This window comes from Haemaphysalis longicornis, unplaced genomic scaffold (genome assembly GCF_048455015.1).
Source record: "Haemaphysalis longicornis isolate Haplotype H1 unplaced genomic scaffold, Haemaphysalis longicornis Haplotype H1 scaffold_1, whole genome shotgun sequence".
NCBI classification, from domain to species: Eukaryota; Metazoa; Arthropoda; class Arachnida; order Ixodida; family Ixodidae; genus Haemaphysalis; species Haemaphysalis longicornis.
In genome coordinates this window covers 255,493,806-255,512,262 of record NW_027526203.1, presented here as the reverse complement: position 1 = coordinate 255,512,262, position 18,457 = coordinate 255,493,806, and the positions used below count along the sequence as shown (strand labels likewise).

The 18,457-nt window shown below is 51.4% G+C and overlaps 1 protein-coding gene across 1 annotated transcript; it reads left to right on the top strand.

The window, feature by feature from the left end:
* The first annotated feature begins 1,807 nt into the window (after positions 1–1,807).
* LOC144169284 (uncharacterized) lies at positions 1,808–18,037 on the top strand. Its single transcript, XM_077698365.1, has 2 exons — positions 1,808–2,323; positions 17,862–18,037. The coding sequence occupies exons 1-2, from the start codon at positions 1,937–1,939 to the stop codon at positions 17,922–17,924; spliced, it is 450 nt and encodes a 149-aa protein (XP_077554491.1). The 5' UTR covers positions 1,808–1,936; the 3' UTR covers positions 17,925–18,037.
* Positions 18,038–18,457: the final 420 nt, after the last annotated feature.

Genomic DNA, 18,457 nt, shown 5'->3' with positions numbered 1-18,457 from the left:
GGGGTCGAAGGAGAGAGTAACTTATATTCTTCCCCATCTGAGCGTAGTGGGAGTGGTGGGGCCAATGAAACGGCGTATACCCACTCAGCGCGATTGGTCATGCGCTCACAGAGTTTCAGAAACCACACGCGGATTTAAAAAAAAAGCAACCGCGATAGCAACTCTGAGCGCGGACGAGTGAGGTCCCATTTCCACTCTGGCTGCGACAAGTCGTTTTGCGCAATGAGGTGGGCTGTGAGAAACACCGTCAGAAGAAACGCGGGATAACAGCAACAGAAGAGAAGTTCGAAGGGAAGATGTAAAATGCTGTGTGCGGCACGGGTACTTCGCAGTTAACTCTATCCAAACGTTTGACAAACACATCGACTGATGACAGACCACTTACCAGCGAGCTGTCCACAGCTGTCGCCGTATCCAAATGCTGTTAGCGGCCGTTCCTCGTGTGACAGGGGCACATAAAAAAACATCCCCCTCGCGAGGGGCACGATCAAATGCAGAGCATTTCTGCGGGAGGGGCGCGCCTGCAAGTCGTATGGATTACGTATTGGTTGTTGTTGTAATTGTTGTCTTCCAGCGTAGACATTGTCGATGAAGTCGATGGTGAAACGTGCCGTGAACCCCCTGCCGCGGCTATGACGCAACGTGGAGCGGCTATGACGCAACGTGGCGCGGCTATGACGCAACACAATCCAACACAATCCACTTTAATCCAATCCAATCCAAATCCAAGCCAAGCCAATCCAATCGAATCCACTCCAATGCCCCTCGCGAGAGAGTGTTATAGCGCCGAAATCGCCACCACGCGAACGCGTGATGCTGACGTCACGATCACGCCACAGATGTTAGCGACCGCAGCGCGCGCGAACGACATATGTGGTTTAAGCGCGAACCGACCGCGGCGAGAGAGCGCGATGCGAGCGCCCCACCTGTTCTTGCGCGCGAACCTAACGCGGCGAGAGAGGGTGTTGCGCACGTCCCCACCTGTTGTGCGCCCGAACCGAACGCGGCGAGAGAGGGCGTTGCGAGCGGAGAGAAGGCGAGGAGGACGCGGGGGAGAGGGCGCACCTCTGGCCGACGGTTGAATGAGTCAAGGATATAAGGCACGTTCGTAACCTTCCGTTCTGTGTCGGCTTTGTGGCTCAGTTGGTAGAGTACCGTGCACCTTGCGTTCCGCCCGCAGAGTCGTAGGATCGAAACCTGGCGCCGGCAAGTATTATTTTTTTATATAGTGTAGGGGGAGCGATGCGGACGCGGACTACGGACGCCAACGCGGGTGACATCGTGAGTTACTGAAATGCTCTGCATTTAAAAGAATGCGGGAATAGATGAGACAAAAACTCGCATCACTTTCATTCGGCGCTGCAGCTGCCTCGGCAACGCGAAGAATGAAATTTACTCTCCACTTCACGATTTCATCTCGACCATTGGAAGACTCCTTTGTTAACACGTATTGTTCTGTACGTCTCTCCTCGCCCCCACGAATTGTATGTAGCTGTTCTTTTTTCCGGCCTTGGGATTTTTTCCCCATTCTAAACAATGCGTACTTAAGCGGCCCGTTCTCAAGCCTTGGCCGATCTCGGTTTCTTGGAATCAGTTAGAACTGTAAAGGAGAAAAGAAGTACATACAAGGAAAAGCTCAAATATCGTCAATTTTACATTCAGACTGGTTTCCAACCGCTTTAAATTTCCCTATGGGTCTTTATTCCTACCACTGATGTTTGGCCGATCCCCCGATTGGGTATGTGCCGTTCACAAAAAAACATCATCATCCCCATCATCAGCTCATGGTGTCATTCGAGGGCCCAAGCGAACAGCTCGCGCCATTACGCGTGTTCCTGACACATCTCGGCGAGCCAATGAGTACTCGACGCGTTTGAGCCCGCGCTGAATTTGCTTCGTTGCTTGATCGAGGGAGCCAATAGTGGCTTGCCACGGGATGGCAGAGGTGATGAGCAAAAGTGCCCGACACCGACGAGGCAGTCGAAGATCAACCGCTTCCAGCGCTTCCAAGTTCACCCCATCGGAGTCTCAGGGGACCCGAGGCTGGTGGGAAGTTCGGCGCATCCCGAAGCTGCCAGCGGCGCCGCCATCCGACGCTGCCGTGGGCCCGGTAGCCGTGCTTCAGAGCTGGCAGCCGGCCTTCGTTTCCGGGGCGTCTGTCCCGCAGGAGTGTGGCCGCAGTCTGCTGCTGCCGACCCGTCGGCGGACTTCAAGCACACCGGGCACGTCTACGCGCTTCCTCGCTGGGCACGGAGACCGCGCGGCCCCAACGGTCGTCTCTGGGCTCCGACCCCCAGCGCATCACCGACACGACGTCCCCCCCGTAAGCTAGCCTTTCTTTCGTGAACTTTCCCGGGGCTCGCCTCGTCGTCGAAACGCGTAACGCTCGACTGCCGGAATCAGGCGGCGCAGCGAGACAACGGACCCTGGTAGAGCCCGGCGAACCGTCGTAGCGGCGTCCCACAGAGGCTTTGAAAACCAAGCGGTTTATATAGTCATAACCGTTCGAAACTATAAGCCGCTGGCGTATGTCGTACACCTCCCCGTTGTTTAGCGCAAAGAAATTGCAGGTACATTTCAGGCAAAATACACGTAATTAACCGGCAGCGCCCGCGTTCATAAAAACCAACGCTCGCTGGGTTGGTTTTTACGATAGCAAGCGAAAAAAAGTGGCAGTGCAAGAAAAAAAAAATGGCTTGTTCCAAACTGCTCAGTAAGGCGCCGGCGGCGCTGGCACGTGCCTTTTGAGACTTCCTTGGCGTCTCAAGGTATTTTACATTTGTTTCGTAGCGGTGTGTGCAATCTACTTTTTTTGTTAAATTTTACTCGTTGGAATCATAGGAGCACTTTCGGCGTAAAAGCTGCACCTGCAGTTATGGGGCAGACAATGGAGGGCTAGGTATACGCCAGTTTGAGATCTCTACCCTGTACCGAAACCTCGACACAGGTGTTTTCTAGCTCATCGTATTTATCCGAAAAACGGCATCGGGGGTGAGAATCGAACCAACGACAACGGTCTCAGTAATAGCGGAGTGTTTATTGGCTTTACCTTATTAACGGTGTTCTATACGCCTCGAGATTCGCGATCGCTGCGCCGCCTGCCGCCGCTTCTCCGCGGCGTTTGCGGGATTAGCGCTGCGTGGCTGATAGGTGGTCATGCAGTGTTTTGGTTCTCTTTCGCTTCTCTTTGCCGTTCCGCGCACTAAACAACTTGTTATGGTGACGTCTGTAACAAGAGCTACCCGGGGAGGCGGTTCTGCGCGCTTCTTGGCCGCTCTTGCGGGCGTCGGCGACGGCAGCAGCATATCAACGCTGTCACCTTCGAACACGTCAGCACAAGTGAATTCTATTTATTGTCGCCTTGTTTAGACCTGATATTGGCACTGTAAGAGGTTGGTTCGTTTTGCAGCGCAGACAACAAATCCGGCTATGCTTCGAATATGTACGTCGTAGAAAAATATGTTTCGGGGATGTGATAACCCAATAGCTGACCAAAACTTGTGCCTTTTATGGGAATATAAGCCACGCGAAAATGTTGAGTACACTCAAAGGCTGTGCATTGTCAGATATGTGCCAACTCATGCCTTATAGTAAGAACTTAGGTATATGTTAATGAAACCACGGGAAAATGGATGGTCTGCAAGTCAGGAATAAATAGAACAGTCGAACGGGAATAAAAAAATCCGAGTGCAGCTTCTGAAATGCTAAAGACATTTGTTTGAGCAAGGTAGTATTCATCAGACCAACTAGATGCGAAATGCACTGAAGGAAGGAATAGTACAGGAAAGGCAGGGAGGTTAACCAGAATACTGTCCGGTTGGCTACCCTACTCAGGGGGGAGGGGATACGGGAAATGAAAGGGAAAGAAAGGACAGCGGTACATATTAAAGGAGAAAATGAGAGAAAGAAAAGTAGAAAAAAACACAAGGCGTGACCAGGCAACTATAAAGGCGGTACAAACAACGCATACAACCAGAAAATGCACAAAACTAATACGGTCCACTGATAAAATGGGCGAACTAAGGGCACTGCACTATAGTAATGTCCCTACAATCGTTCAGACAGGCCCGTGTCCTTCAAAAAGAGCAGTAGGGCTTTTATAGCCTTTTCGGCCTGTGTCGGACAGCGCCTATGGCACAAAATTGTCTGCGCCGTAAAGGGGAGGTCGTCGAGTCGGCGAAGTGTGGTGGAGAGCTGTTGCCTCGGCGTTATGAAGCGGTCACAATGGCACAGAAGGTGTTCAATCGTCTCGTCGGTGGCGCACGCATCACAAGCGGGGCTGTTGGCCATTCCAATGGTGTAGGAGTAAGCACCGGTGAAGGCAACACCTAGCCACAGGCGACAAAGTAAGGTGACGTCCGAGCGTGGCACGTTATTAGGTAGGTGGCGCTGCAAATCTGGGTCGAGCGAGTAAAGACGAGCGTTAGAGAACTCGGGTGTATTCCACTTAGCGAGAGTGATTTCCCGGGCAATGGACCGCAGCGACCTTGCAGCATCAGTGCGTGATAGAGGGACGCGGGTCAATCTTGTACTTGTGTGGGCGCCATGAGCCGCTCTATCCGCCTGTTCGTTCCCAGTAATGCCGCAGTGGCTTGGGAGCCACTGGAAAACGATATCATGTCTATGCCTGACTAATGTGTCATATAAGCACCGGATTTCAGCCACAAGTTGTTCGTATGGGCCGCGGCGGAGGGCAGATTGGATGCACTGAAGAGCGGACCTCGAGTCGCATAGCACAACCCATTTTTCTGGCGATTCCTGCTGGATGAATAGAAGGGCCTCCCGAATAGCTGCCAATTCAGAAGCGGTTGACGTCGTCGAGTTTGAAAGCTTAAAATAAATTTCGGTCGACTTCTGTGGTATCAAAACAGCGCCGGCAGAACTGGACGTGGTGACCGACCCATCCGTGTAGACATGGACCCGGTCTGTGTATGCCTCATGTAGAAAGAGTAGGGATAGCTGTTGAAGACCGCTAGGTGGAAGGTCCGCTTTCTTTTTTATTCCCGGGATGTTTAAGTGCAGTTGTGGCTGTGACAGGCACCAAAGTGGCGACGAGGGCCGAGACGGAGGTGTATAGCTCGATGGCAAGCTCCCACTGTGAGCGGCAACCACCTTACAAAAAGATGCCTGCGGTCGTGTTGAAGGCAGGGATGCAAGGTGGTGATGGGGCAACCGGGTGAGTTGCCTAGTGTGTGCCCTCAGTGTCTCCACTGTCATGTGGGTTGTGATCGGGTGATCTCTTGCGACGCAAATTGTGGCCACAGTTGAGGCGCAACGCGGGAGACCGAGACATGTACGAAGACCCTGGGCCTGTATGGCCTGAATTGCCTGTAGGTTGGTTTTACATGTGTTGGTTAATACAGGCAGGCTGTAACGCAAAACACCGAGAAACAGGGCATCGTACAGGCGTAACATTGAGTGCACGGAGACACCCCACGTCTTTCCGGCCAGAAACTTGAATAGCTGGACCACTGCAGTTAGCCTTTTTTTCAGGTATGAAACTTGAGGAGTCCATGATAAATCCCGGTCCACGATAACTCCCAGAAAACGGTGACTTTTGACGTAAGGAATATGTAGTCCATTTAAAGAAATCTTATACTGCGACATTTTTTTGCGGGTGAAAGCAATCAGTGCACATTTCTCCGGAGATATTTCCAGCCCTTTTCGACGCAGGAACAAAGACGTTAGCGTTGCGGCTTTCTGAAGTCGGGCCCGAATCTGAGGGCGTCAAACTCCTGATGCCCAAATGCAGATGTCATCAGCATAGATGGAGAGGTGGACGTTGGTTGGTAATGCGGTGGTGAGTCCTATCAACGTGAGGTTAAACAATGTAGGGCTAAGCACACTTCCTTGCGGGACTCCACGAGAAACAAAGTGCTGTGATGTTGGGCCATCTGAAGTCTCAACGAAAAAATATCTTCCTGATAGGAAGCTTTGGATCCATCTAAATGTCCGTCCACCGACTCCTGCATCTTGTAGGCCGCCCAGAACGGCGTCATGTATTACGTTATCGTACGCTCCTTTTATGTCTAGAAACAAAGCAGCTGTCAAACGTTTGAGTGATTTGTTGTGCTGTACCGATGTGACAAGGTCAATTACGTTGTCGATGGATGAACGTCCGCGTCGGAATCCAGCCATAGCATGGGGGTAAATTTTACGGTGCTCAAGGTACTATTCCAAACGACCTAAAACCATCATTTCCATTAATTTTCCAATGCAGCTTGCAAGGGCTATAGGACGATATGATGCCGGGTCAAGGGGAGACTTGCCTGCTTTAAGAACTGGGACCAGGCGGTTAGCCTTCCAATCCTCAGGGACCAACCATCTTGCCATGACTGGTTCAGCCGATATAAAAGAGTGTGACGGGCTTCTTGGCCGAGGTGACGCAGGGCGGCGTACGTCACTCCGTCTGGTCCTGGTGAAGATCTACTTCGGCACAGATGTAACGCCGCATCGAGCTCTTCCATTGAAAATGGGACGTCCATGCAGGAGTCGCGTGATACGGGGACGACGCGTATGTCCGCTTGGCTGGTCGAAGCTGGACCATTGGCGATTCTTAAGCAAAAGTCCTCCGCTACGTCGACCTCTCGGCGTTTCTGATGAAGCGCCAAAGCACTGAAAGGCCGACGTTGCTGTGTTGTTGTTCGAAGGCCCCTGACAGTGTTCCAGATGTTAGATAGAGGTTTCCGAGGATCCAGTTTCTCGCAGAACGATTTCCAGCGCTGTGCTTGTACTTGTACGATGCGACGTTGAATTTTTTTCTGTGTACGTCGGGCCTCCCGAAGGTCATGAATAGACTTAGTGCGCCTGTATCTTCGTTCTGCACGACGACGAATAGCTCTGAGATGTTCTAGCACTTCGTCAAATTCTGTAAGCTTGGGATGCACCCAGAAAGAATGCATGGAATCTTGCGCAGTGCTGGTTACGGCACTTTCAAAAGTCGAGGAGAGCCCTTCGCAGCAGAGATCTTCCATGCGAGATTTAAACCTCTTCGAGTCTATTCGTCGAATGGTTTTCCCAGGAAGAAAACCATCAAAGCCCTCGATCCTCAGGTATGTTGGAAGGTGGTCACTTCCACGGGTTTCCATGTCTGTGAACCATTGAATACTGTCAATGAGACTTCTCGAGACAAAAGCCAAATCCAGACAGCTACTATACGTCGTACCGCGAAGAAATGTTGGGCTGCCATCGTTGACACCGCAAAGCTCATGACGGGACGCCAGTGAAACCAGTTTTCGACCTCTTGGATCATTTCTGTGGCTTCCCCAGAGCATATGATGGGCATTAAAGTCCCCCATAAGGACCCAAGGACCAGGGGTGTCTCTGATGATTTTGTCTAATCTGCTGGAATCGAAGCGACCTGAAGGAGATAAATAAACTCCTATGAGTGTGAATGAGACATTTTTCCTCTTCACTGTGAGGCAAATGTATTGGTTGCTGTCATGAGGTTCCACAGAATGGAGGTTATATGTTAGTTCCCGTCGGACGAACACCAGAACTTTACTAGAAGCATCACTAGCTGGTGACGGAAATGCTTCATATCCAGGGAGCCTGAACGCGTCCGTGGCGTTCGGTTCGCAAATGACGATGATGGGGAAATTGTTTATAAACACAAACTGTTTAAAGTCCGAAAAACGGGGCTTGAGGCCTCTTGCATTCCATTGGAGTATGGTGGCGCGTTTGACTTCATCCCGAAAGGATCTTGAATTAGAGGCCATGATGCTCCGAAGGGGCATTAAACTGTGGTAGGAGCGTCGCAGTAAACCCCAAAATGACAGGTTCCAGGTTCAGCATGGTCTCCAGAATGGTTTTGAAGAAGCTTGGTGTCATGGAAGCAAGGTGGGACCGGAGGGCTGTAAAAAGGGCTCGTACAACTTTTGAATAGCCGTCTACCTTGACTTCCCTTGAAGGGGCACGACGCTCCCTCAAGACGTTGGCGTACTGATCGCGTCCGCGTGGAACTGTAGGAGTGGTGCAGGAATCTCGTGGCTCTGGTTGTGCAACGCTGGTGCTAGGTTCCGTGCTTTTTGTCGCCTTTAAGGACTCCTGCGGAAGCAGGACCGGAAAACTGTCACTGTCTGGTGGCGGTGGAGGTGATTTGGGTCCCTCAATGAAAGCCTTCCTCCTGTGTAGTGCGCTAACGCGAAACGGGCACCCGCTGAAACTTGCAGGGTGATCGCCGCCGCAGTTGGCGCAGGCAAAGTTTTCCTTGCATTGCTGAAAGTCATGCGGGCCACCACACCGTTTGCAGCGTTGCTCTCCTTTGCAGAATTTCGCGACGTGCCCAAAGCGTTGACACTTGAAGCAACGTGGAGGGGTATCCGTGTAATCGGCCGTTGCGTGCCTTGTAAACCCGAGGTTAATCACGTTCGGCCGTTCAGTGTTTGGAGCGAACGACAACACTACGGCATCAGATGGGGTCGTTTTCCAGTTATCTCCCGAGGAGCTAGTCCGACGCATAATCCTTCTCACATGCAGTACCCCTTGAGGCTTGAGATAGCTCAAAAGGTCCTCCTCCGTGTACCACTTGGGCACACCTTTGATGATGCACGTGTTCTTCACGTACGAGTGAGGTAGGCGGGCAGACACTGTAATTCAACTGATTCGGTTACATCGCAGCAAAGCATTCACATCGTTCTCCGTGGCTACGTCAAGAAGCAGGGCACCTTGAGCAGTGAATCTACTCCGAATCGGAGCCTTTCCCAGGAGAGATTGAAACTCTGAGAACAGGGTGATGGGGTTCACCTTCCTGAGGTCGTGGTCGCTTTTAGTCGGGGACACGATCACAGGTATCCCGACGGTACGCTTTTTACGGTGGCTCACCAGCTTAAAGCCTTCCTCGTCCGCGTCAGTCATCTCAGCGACGTCTTCTCCTTCACCCACGATCGTGGCATCGTCTCCTTGGGAAGAGGGGCCATCAACAGTGTTGTCGTCGGCGCAGGGTACCGGTGGCACAGATGGCGAGTCCTCCGCAGGGGCAGCTAAGCGCTTCTCAGCAGGGGGGGCCATGATGGGATCTCCGGTGGCAGCATCACTCGGTCTGCGGTGGCCTTTCATAGCGGCGGACTCCAAGGAGGACCCCGGCGATGCATACGGGGAAAACCTCCGTGAAGAGGCAGGCGTTCTTGTGGAAATGATTGCACAAATAGCAAAATACCACAGAAAAAGAGAGACGAAATACAAGGCCAATGCACTGATATTTCGCTAGACATGGGGGGGGGGGAGGAGGAGGAGGAGGAGGACGATCAACTATCGTTGTTTACAAATGCGGAGCGAAATCAACGAATGAACGTTTTAGTAATCACACACACAAGCTGCGTGTTCACTTTTCGTTTGTTTTTCGCCTTCAACAAACGGCTGAGCACTCGGCGGACGCATTTTTTGAAGAATACAGGCTAGGCAGTTCACAAGCGATACGAGGTGTCGTTGGAAGAGTTGATTGATTGATTGATTGTAGGGTTTAACGCGCCGACGCAACGGAGACGATGAGGCACGCCGTAGTGGAGGGCTCCGGATTAATTTTGACCACCTGGAGATCCTTAACGTGCGCCGAACTCTCGTACACACGGGCTCGTTGGAAGAGTGTCGTATCTGATAAGGGTCTCTGATTTCGGTTTATGCTAGATTCTGTAGTCTCCCTGTGTCATATGACGATGTTTCGAAGAGTTTGGTGACGGACACAGATTACTCTATAAGCCCATCTTCGCGCTTCTCGTGGAGGATAAATGTAACAGATGAATCTTTGCGAGCGCCTACCTGGGGACAAGACGAGCCAGCATTAAATTTGTCGTCGTGTGCTGACTCCGGAGTGTAATTTTGCATTATCCATCGTACTTCTTTGGTACAATGTTTGTAAAATTTATGCCGCATTGGCTTGTTCATATATGGTACTGATCAATATCTGATATGTGATATTGGCAGGCGTAACTTGCGTGCTGTCAGGTATGAGTGCTCCGCTAGATTTTGTAAATGCACAAAGTCGATTTACATCATAGTGTGTATGGCCGCAACATGACCATCGGAGGAAACACTGCTTACGGAGACACTGCCCCTAAATTTCGGGGCAGCGGAATTGCAATCAGCTGCATGCAAATGTTGGCTTCGAGACACCGGCCTGTGACATACGCCTGGTGCTCATATAGATCTCACTAAGATCGCGTCATAGACGTTTATACCCTCGTGAACACAGCACGCTTGCAAACAGAGTGCCTGGTCCACGTTATTCGGTATTTCTAATGCGGACAAACGGTAAATCGCTGTCTTGAACGAGCCCCAAAAGCAACGGCGACAGGGGGGAGCGGGCCGGGGACTCCCGCGCCTGCTTTCGAAACGGGCCGCTAGAGGGATTTCAGTGGCGCCCCTACAGGCCGCGCTCGAGGCGTATAGCTTCCCTTTATTTATGGCGCAGCCCTTTGGCGCCGGGTACCTGCAGTGGGTTTCGCGGCGGCGGTGAGTGCTGTGATAGATAGCCAACAGAGCCTTAATCTAATGGTCTGCGATCTTGAACGTTAGGTAACAGGTTCAATTTGCTAAAAACGCACTCGTTCAAAAAGACAACGGAGAAGAGCGTCTGGCGAAATTGTGAAGGGGGAGGGCGGTACGCGCGGCTATGGCGTAATCTCTCTCTGCTTCCCCCTCACACTTTCGTCATGCGTCGCCGCCAAAGAGCGCGCTCCCCCTGACGCTTTCCCCAGACGTTGTTCAGTTCGCCGCTAATCCGAACCACGTGACATTTGCGCAGGAGGTATAAACTCAATTTTCTTGCCGGCTGAACATTCTCGCCGGCGGCGGCGACGCGCTGCGAGATTACAGCAGAGTAGCCCGCGCCGCCGTGCGTTCGCTGGTCACGCGATCACCTCCTGAGACGCAGCAGATATGCGCCTTGACCGAGAAGACTGCAGTCGCGCTGCGCACAAATTTCGCATTAGGGAGTATAGTAATCGTCAGTTCTTTTTCTTTTTTTTGTTTGCACTTGAAATTATAGTTGCGCAAGTTGGTATACATATTTTCAGTTTGGATTGCTTTTGTTTTAGTGAATGTGTCATGCCATCTCATCAAGCGTTCCCCCATATTCAGCACCGGCACAAACACGTCCCATCTGTCGGTAACCGGGAGTTTCCTTGACGTGGCTAGTTCCTTCTAGCGGCGGTGTCTTATGGTGCAAACGGGAAGATTTTCTACTTTGTTGGGGAAGACGACGAAGAAGAACCACAGTGAGCATGGGCTCGTATGAGCTCTTGCCTTGACGGACATTTTTTGCGTTTTCGGCGTGTCTTTGCCAGGGTGATCAGTACAAACAGCTTTCTAAAGTCACGCTTTACAGTTTCATACAAGTCTCAGCAACATCGGACCATCCAGTAGCGGGGACTCGCCATCTGCAGACTGGGGCTACCCTGCTCACAGGCCTTGTGCCACGACGGCTGGGGCCGCAGCTGGCGTGCCGGGACAGCCGGCACGCGATCAGTTTCCAGCGATGACGGAGCCAAAACATCATGACACCGCAATGGAGTACGACGAACTTAGCGGACGAACAATCCACCATCCCGGACCGTGGCAAGAAATGTTAGCCAAACGACGCCAAGTGAAGCAGCAGGCCTACTCACCGATCATGAAACCAGCACCAAGTAAGCCTTCTCGAGTTCCGCTTGCCCCGAGACTCCCAGAATATGACTTTAAAGTCATCTACCGACCACGAGACGGGCTACGCCTGGCATCCTGGAGCGACCGCCAAATCACGGCAGGGGTACAGCTGGCAAGCAAAATACCAGAGAGAGCATTTAACCAACAGGTTACCGTGCAGGTGCAAGCTATCCAAAACCTCATTGTCACCAGTACCCCCAACGAGGAGTGTGCTGCCGCGCTATGCAAGGTCACGTCCATCATTCTGGGTGCCGCCACATACAATCTCCAGCCGTATTTAAAACATTTTCCGGGTACGGTGCGGGGTGTCATCCACGGACTAGACCCTGGAACGACCACCGAACAACTGCCCTACATACTTGCATCGTCAGGACCACGGATAGTGCAGGCCAGAATACTTGGCCAGTCAACATCAGCAGTAGTGACTTTCGAGGGCCCGCATGTGCCGTTTTTCATCCGAGCACACGGACTTCACACTCGCTGCAGGCCTTACCGACGGTCCATACAGTGTTGTACGTTGTGCGGCGACATCGGCCACCGGCGGGATGTATGCCCGACACCGGAGGTGACCGTCTGTGCCAAATGTCATGAGCGGGACCCTTCGGCCGAGCACACATGTACCCCAAAGTGCAAATTATGCGGCCTCGCACATCTCACGGCAAGCAAAGAGTGCCGCAAGAAGCTTCACCCACCACCGCCACTGCTGTCCGCGAACGCCTAGCCAGGACCGCGGTAACCTACTAACGACAGCCCCAACAACCAGCTGCTGCCGTCCATCCGCCGCCTCCGACCCAGATTCAGGACAACGCTCGTCGCCAGTACCACTCGTCGCAACAAGTAAGCTGGTCTTCAGTCGTAGCACCCGAATTTGTCGCCCCACAAGACTTCCCCCCATTGCTTTCACCCAAAATCCCTGCGGCTGACTACAGCCCCCGCATTCAACAATTAGAGCAAGAAAATGCGCAACTCAGGAAACAGTTAGAAGCCCAGGCAGCCCGCACAGAACAGCTCGAGCGCCGCATAGAAGAACCGCTAACTCATCTGCAAAAACTCACGCCGGCACCGGCAGAGAGCACATCACAAGTTACGCCTGCTTCAGCAGTAATGCAGCAACCTTGCGTGCCACCCACACCGTCGGATATCGGAAGGCTAGAAAAACTTATTCGAGAGATTGGAACCCAAATGGAAAGTCGCATAACTGCTATAGAACAACGACAGGAAGCTAATGAAACTGTGAGGAGGAAAAATCGTAGGAAACAGAAGACCCCAGGCCCCAGCAACCCGCCTAGCACGATACCATCCGACGATGATTTCGAACCGTGTGAAAGCGGGGAACTCTAAAAGCTCCCTTATAAAACCAACAGTGATTTGGCAGTGGAATTGCCGATCGTATAGAAGCAAGCGAAATTCCTTATCTCATTTTTCATCACTACATACGCCCACAGTAATCGCTCTCCAAGAAACAGGCACCGAAAAAGTAACGCTGATGGGATACAACACGTACTCTGCAGAGACAAATTTGAAGACGGCAACCCTAGTCCGTGCAAGTGAAACAGCGCAGGCACACACCCTCCCCACTACAATGGACTACACATTTGTTGAGCTAATACCGAACAAGACGACGCAAACCAGCCTGTTTATTCTCAACATTTACAGTAAGCCATCATCATCGCTCGGAGACATCGATCGCGTCTTTAAAATCGCGAAGCAACGCACGAAAGGACACGCTTTGATTATTGTCGGTGATTTCAATGCCCATCACACGACTTGGGGCTATCAGTGTGATAACAGAAAGGGCCAGCAACTCCATGACGCCATCCGGAACAATAATCTGCATTTATGCAATGCAAGCGACACTCCTACGAGAATAGGGAATAGTGTCCCCAGAGACACTTCCCCTGACCTTGCTCTAACATACGGCATTAAAGATATCATCTGGGAATGCCTAGAAGAAACACTCGGCAGTGACCATTATGTCATTCAACTGCAACTTCCGCATCACAAAACCCCACCACAGAGAATAGGAACTGCCCGCGTCACCGATTGGCGAAAATTGCGAGAAACAGCTCCAACGAACCCCATTGATGACATTGAAAAGTGGACTGAAGAAATGTTGGAAGCTGCAAAAAAGCAAACTAAAGAACTGCCGCTCACCCAGGATTGTCCCGCCGTAGATGCCCACCTACTGCACCTTTGGGAGGCCCGACGAGGGCTAACAAAACGATGGAAAACTCGACGAACAATTCGAAAATTACGGCTCAGAATAGCTCGACTAACGCAAGAAGCTGCAGACTGCATGTAAACTTAGCCAAGAAAATTGGTCTGATTTCTGCACGAAACTGCAAGGCACACTCGGCACCCGACGCACGTGGCATCTCCTTAGATACCTAATGGGAACTAAGGAAAGTAAATCAGTCACAGCCCACCAACTAAAACGTCTTATCCACAGCTACGACGGCACGGAAGAAGATCTCCTCGAGGAAATCAAGAAACCATGGCAAGACGAAACTAATCTGACCCCATCCCCTCTTCAGCCATACACCGGTGCTCCAAACTCTGAAATGGACGGCCCTTTCACCCTAGTGGAAATTGAAGCAGCGGTACGAGGTTTAACGAGAAATACTACGCCCGGGAAAGGCAAGATTCCAAACAATTTGCTTCGAAATCTGGATGCCGCAGCGTTAGAGACCCTTCTAGACTACATTAATGAACATTGGGCAACCAACAATATCCCTCTTCAGTGGAAGCATGCAGATATTACCTTGATACCGAAACCTGGAAAACCGCTAACCCCTGCTAACCTGCAACCTATTTCCCTCACTTCTTGTGTTGGAAAGGTACTAGAACATATGGTTCAAAATCGCCTCTCCCCCTACATTGAAGATAATGGGCACTTCCCCAACACCATGTACGGGTTCCGCCCCCACTTGTCCACACAAGACATCCTTTCGCAGTTGAAGGAAGAGATCATTGACCGGCTTTCTAATACACACAAGAGGTGCATCCTGACCATGGACATCAAGGGCGCCTTTGATAATATCAGCCACCAAGCCATCCTTCAAGGACTAACTTCTATCAACTGTGGGCAACGAATGTACGACTACGTCGCAGACTTCCTGACCGGACGCACAGCAACAATAGGAATTGGTCACCTTCGCTCGACGACATTCAGGACAATACCACGGGGCACCCCTCAAGAATGTGTGTTATCGCCGCTTCTTTTCAACATAGCGATGAAGGATCTTCCCCCTCTTCTGGAAGACATCCCGCATCTCCGGCACGCACTGCACGCAGATGACCTCACCCTCTGGACCCCCACAGGATCTATAGGTGAGCAGCAAGATGCTATGCAAACAGCCATAGAAGAGGCGCATCTTTATCTGCGAGCTAGAGGTCTCGAATGCGCACCAGAAAAGTCAGCACTCCTTGCTCTCAGTAGTGAGACGGCTCAACGAAAGAAGCGGTGCATTCCGGATCCGGAAATACACATAGCAGGAAAACCAGTCCCAAAGGTATCCCATCTGCGCATTTTGGGACTTACAATCCCCCAAAATGGATCAGGCCTCCACACCATAGCCCCACTACAAAGGACGCTCAGTCAATTGGCTCACTTAATACACCGCGTATCAAATCGCCGATTTAGATTGAAAGAGTCGGACACCTTGCGCATGGTGCAGGCAATACTAGTCAGCCGGATGGCGTACGGTGCGCTGTACTTGGCTCTCAAGAAGAATGAGAAGGCAAGATTGAATATCTTTATCCGCCAAGCATATAAGACAGCCATAGGATTGCCCTGCAAGACATCGACAAAGAAATTGCTTCAACTTGGATTGCACAATACCTGGGAAGAGATAGAGGAAGCCCATCATACCTCTCAGATAGAACGCCTCAAATTAACGCCAACAGGACGCGCGACCCTAAGAAGATTGCACTATAAAACGCCGCCAATACAAGACCACAAGGTTAGGATTCCCCTACTTATTCGACAGAACATCAGGGTAAGGCCACTACCACGCCACATGCACCCAATTTACAATCAAGCTCGCAGTATCGCACAAGCCAGGGCCATGGACATAAAGTATGGGCGAAACCCGACCACAAGGTACATTGACGCGTCTCCTTATCTGCAGCGACCAGCGCACGCGGTATGCGTCATCAATTCAACAGGGCAAGAAGTGACCTGCCTCACCGTCCGTACAACGCAGACGGAAAGCGCAGAGGAAGTTGCTATTGCTCTAGCCGCAACGACTAGCGAGGACGCAATCACAGTGCTTACGGATTCGCAAGCAGCGTGCCGCAGCTATCTACGGGGACGCATCTCCAAAACAGCCCTCCGCATCCTCGAAACCAAGGGTCAGCTACCTGAAATAGAAATCGTCTGGGTACCCGGACACACATCCCTCGCCGGTAATGAGGCGGCCCATGCCGCTGCCCGCGCGCACGTACACCGGGCCATTATCTACGAGGGGCAAACATCGCCTGCTGCTCCCAAAACAGAACCTCTTGTCAAATATGGAGACATTCTGGCCCACTATCGCCAAGGCCGAAGAATATTCCCGGCTCCACATCCCCAGTTATCGAGACAAGAAGCCACCAGCCTGAGAAGGATACAAACAAACTCCTATCCCCATCGCACCCTTCTTCACGCGATCTACCCCACCATATACCCGGCCACCTGCAATTTCTGTCCCTTGCCGGGCACGCTATACCACCAAGTATGGGAGTGCGGACAAACCCCAGGCCTACCGCCCAACCCTTCCCCATCTTACGAGCAGTGGGTGGCCTGCCTGAAAAGTCCAGACCCTGGGCCCCAGCGTATACTGGTGAAGAAGGCCTGGACTGCCAGCCAAGGCCAGGGCATCCCGGACGCCCCCCACCGGGCGGGTGCCCTAACAGCAGCACCAGCGCTCGTGGAATAAACATTTATTCCTCCTCCTCCTCCTCTACTTTGTTCATGCCTATGTGCTGACGTTTAGCCACTGATTGATAACCCACCGTTATAAAATTGCGCAGTGCATAAATTGCCGTCTAGCGGCTGCAGCCTAGGCTCGCGCACGGCAAAGCGTTTGCCGCTGTGGTGCAGAGGTTCCGTCTTAGCTCCTTGATACCTCGGTGGTGGGTCTATAGCGGCTTTTGCCTCCCTTATTCTTTTTTTTTCATCTTTTTGTCATTGTGATTATAATCATAAATTATAGTTATGTAATTTTCATTTAATTATAATTTTTATGCTTTAAGTTGGTCTTAGGAGGTGGAGGAGGAAAAACTTATTCAAACGCAACGTTTAGCTTCGAGAATGTCCCGGGCCAGGCTCACCAACGCCGACTGGTCTGTGAGCTGGTCCAAGTTTTCGGTGTTTTCAATGATTTGTTACTGTTTGTTAGGTTAGGATAGGTTAAATTACGTAAGGGAGTCAAGGAGGGCCAGACGTGGCATTTTCTTGTAAAACACCTGCGGATGTTGCTTTAGTGGAGTACTACCGCCGGACGGCACTCAAGACAGAGCCTTGTCTTTAAGATTCCGTTTTGAGTATTTGCGAATAAGACAACCGGAGCGCTACGACGATTTTGTACCTTGTGCTAGCATTACGTTCAATAATACTGGTTAATACTGCATAGTAGCATCTACATTGTTTTTGACGGCCACAGAAGAGCTCTAGCGAACCACAATAAAGTACTCCCGCGGTTCATCGTTGTCAATACCAGTCATCTGGTCGCTGGTTTTTCCAAGCTTTTAATCGCCAACCTGGCAGTTTTTGCGTAAAAGAAAAGTAATTCTGCCTTCAATGCGGCATTTGAAGAGTAATTGGGGGAAGACCTTCAGTGCTGTGATAGATAGACAACAGAGGCTCATTCTGATGGTATGCCATCCTGAACGTTAGGTTTAATTTGCTGAAACCACACTCGTTCAGTCCAAATGCCAAACCTCTTTCGTACGTATCGCTGAAATATTTGGGGCACTGAAGCTGGAAAAAGCTGCGCATTATGCCATCTCAATACTTGTTTGGTATCTATAGAAAAGCACTATAACGCGCTACCTCGTGCTCGGCAGCTTTATAGCCACTGTGGAAGGTTCTAAATCAACCGGAACCCATCAGCCTGGCATGCCTGATGTCGCAGGCATCGATTCGTACCAGTCTCATTGCAGCTTCCATTTTCGGTCAAGCTGCTTTGTGTTCCCCTCTTTTGAGACTGTGTCTGAAGACAGTGTTGTACGGAGCGCAGGAGCTGCGCTATGGACATAGCGGTGTGGTTCCCCACGATTACCACACTGGTGCTGTATCATGACCTACACTGCTGCACCTCAACCAAGACTTCAGGCGGGATGGTGGCACCAGGGCGGGTCGCCTGGAGCGAATTCTCGGGACCACGCCTGCCCCACCACGGTTAGCAACCTGGTGGCCAGCAACTCCAAGGTACAGACACTGCTGCGTAGTAAAGGCGCCCATGGCACAGTCTCGTAGGGTGGGTGCTGTTTCAGCGCGTGATGGAACCAACACACGTTGATTGATTGATTGATTGATTGATTGATTGATTGATTGATTGATTGATTGATTGATTGATTGATTGATTGATTGATTGATTGATTGATTGATTGATTGATTGATTGATTGTAGGGTTTAACGTGCCGACGCTACACAGGCGATGAGGCGCGCCGTAGTGGATGGCTCCGAATTAATTTTGAACACCTGGGGATCTGTAACGTGCGCCGAAATCTCGAACACACGGGCGTTTTCGCTTTTCGCCTCCATCAGAAAAGCGGCCGCCGCGGCCGGGAAACGAACCTGCACCCTTGGGCGCCTAATTGGGGGAACTTTGAG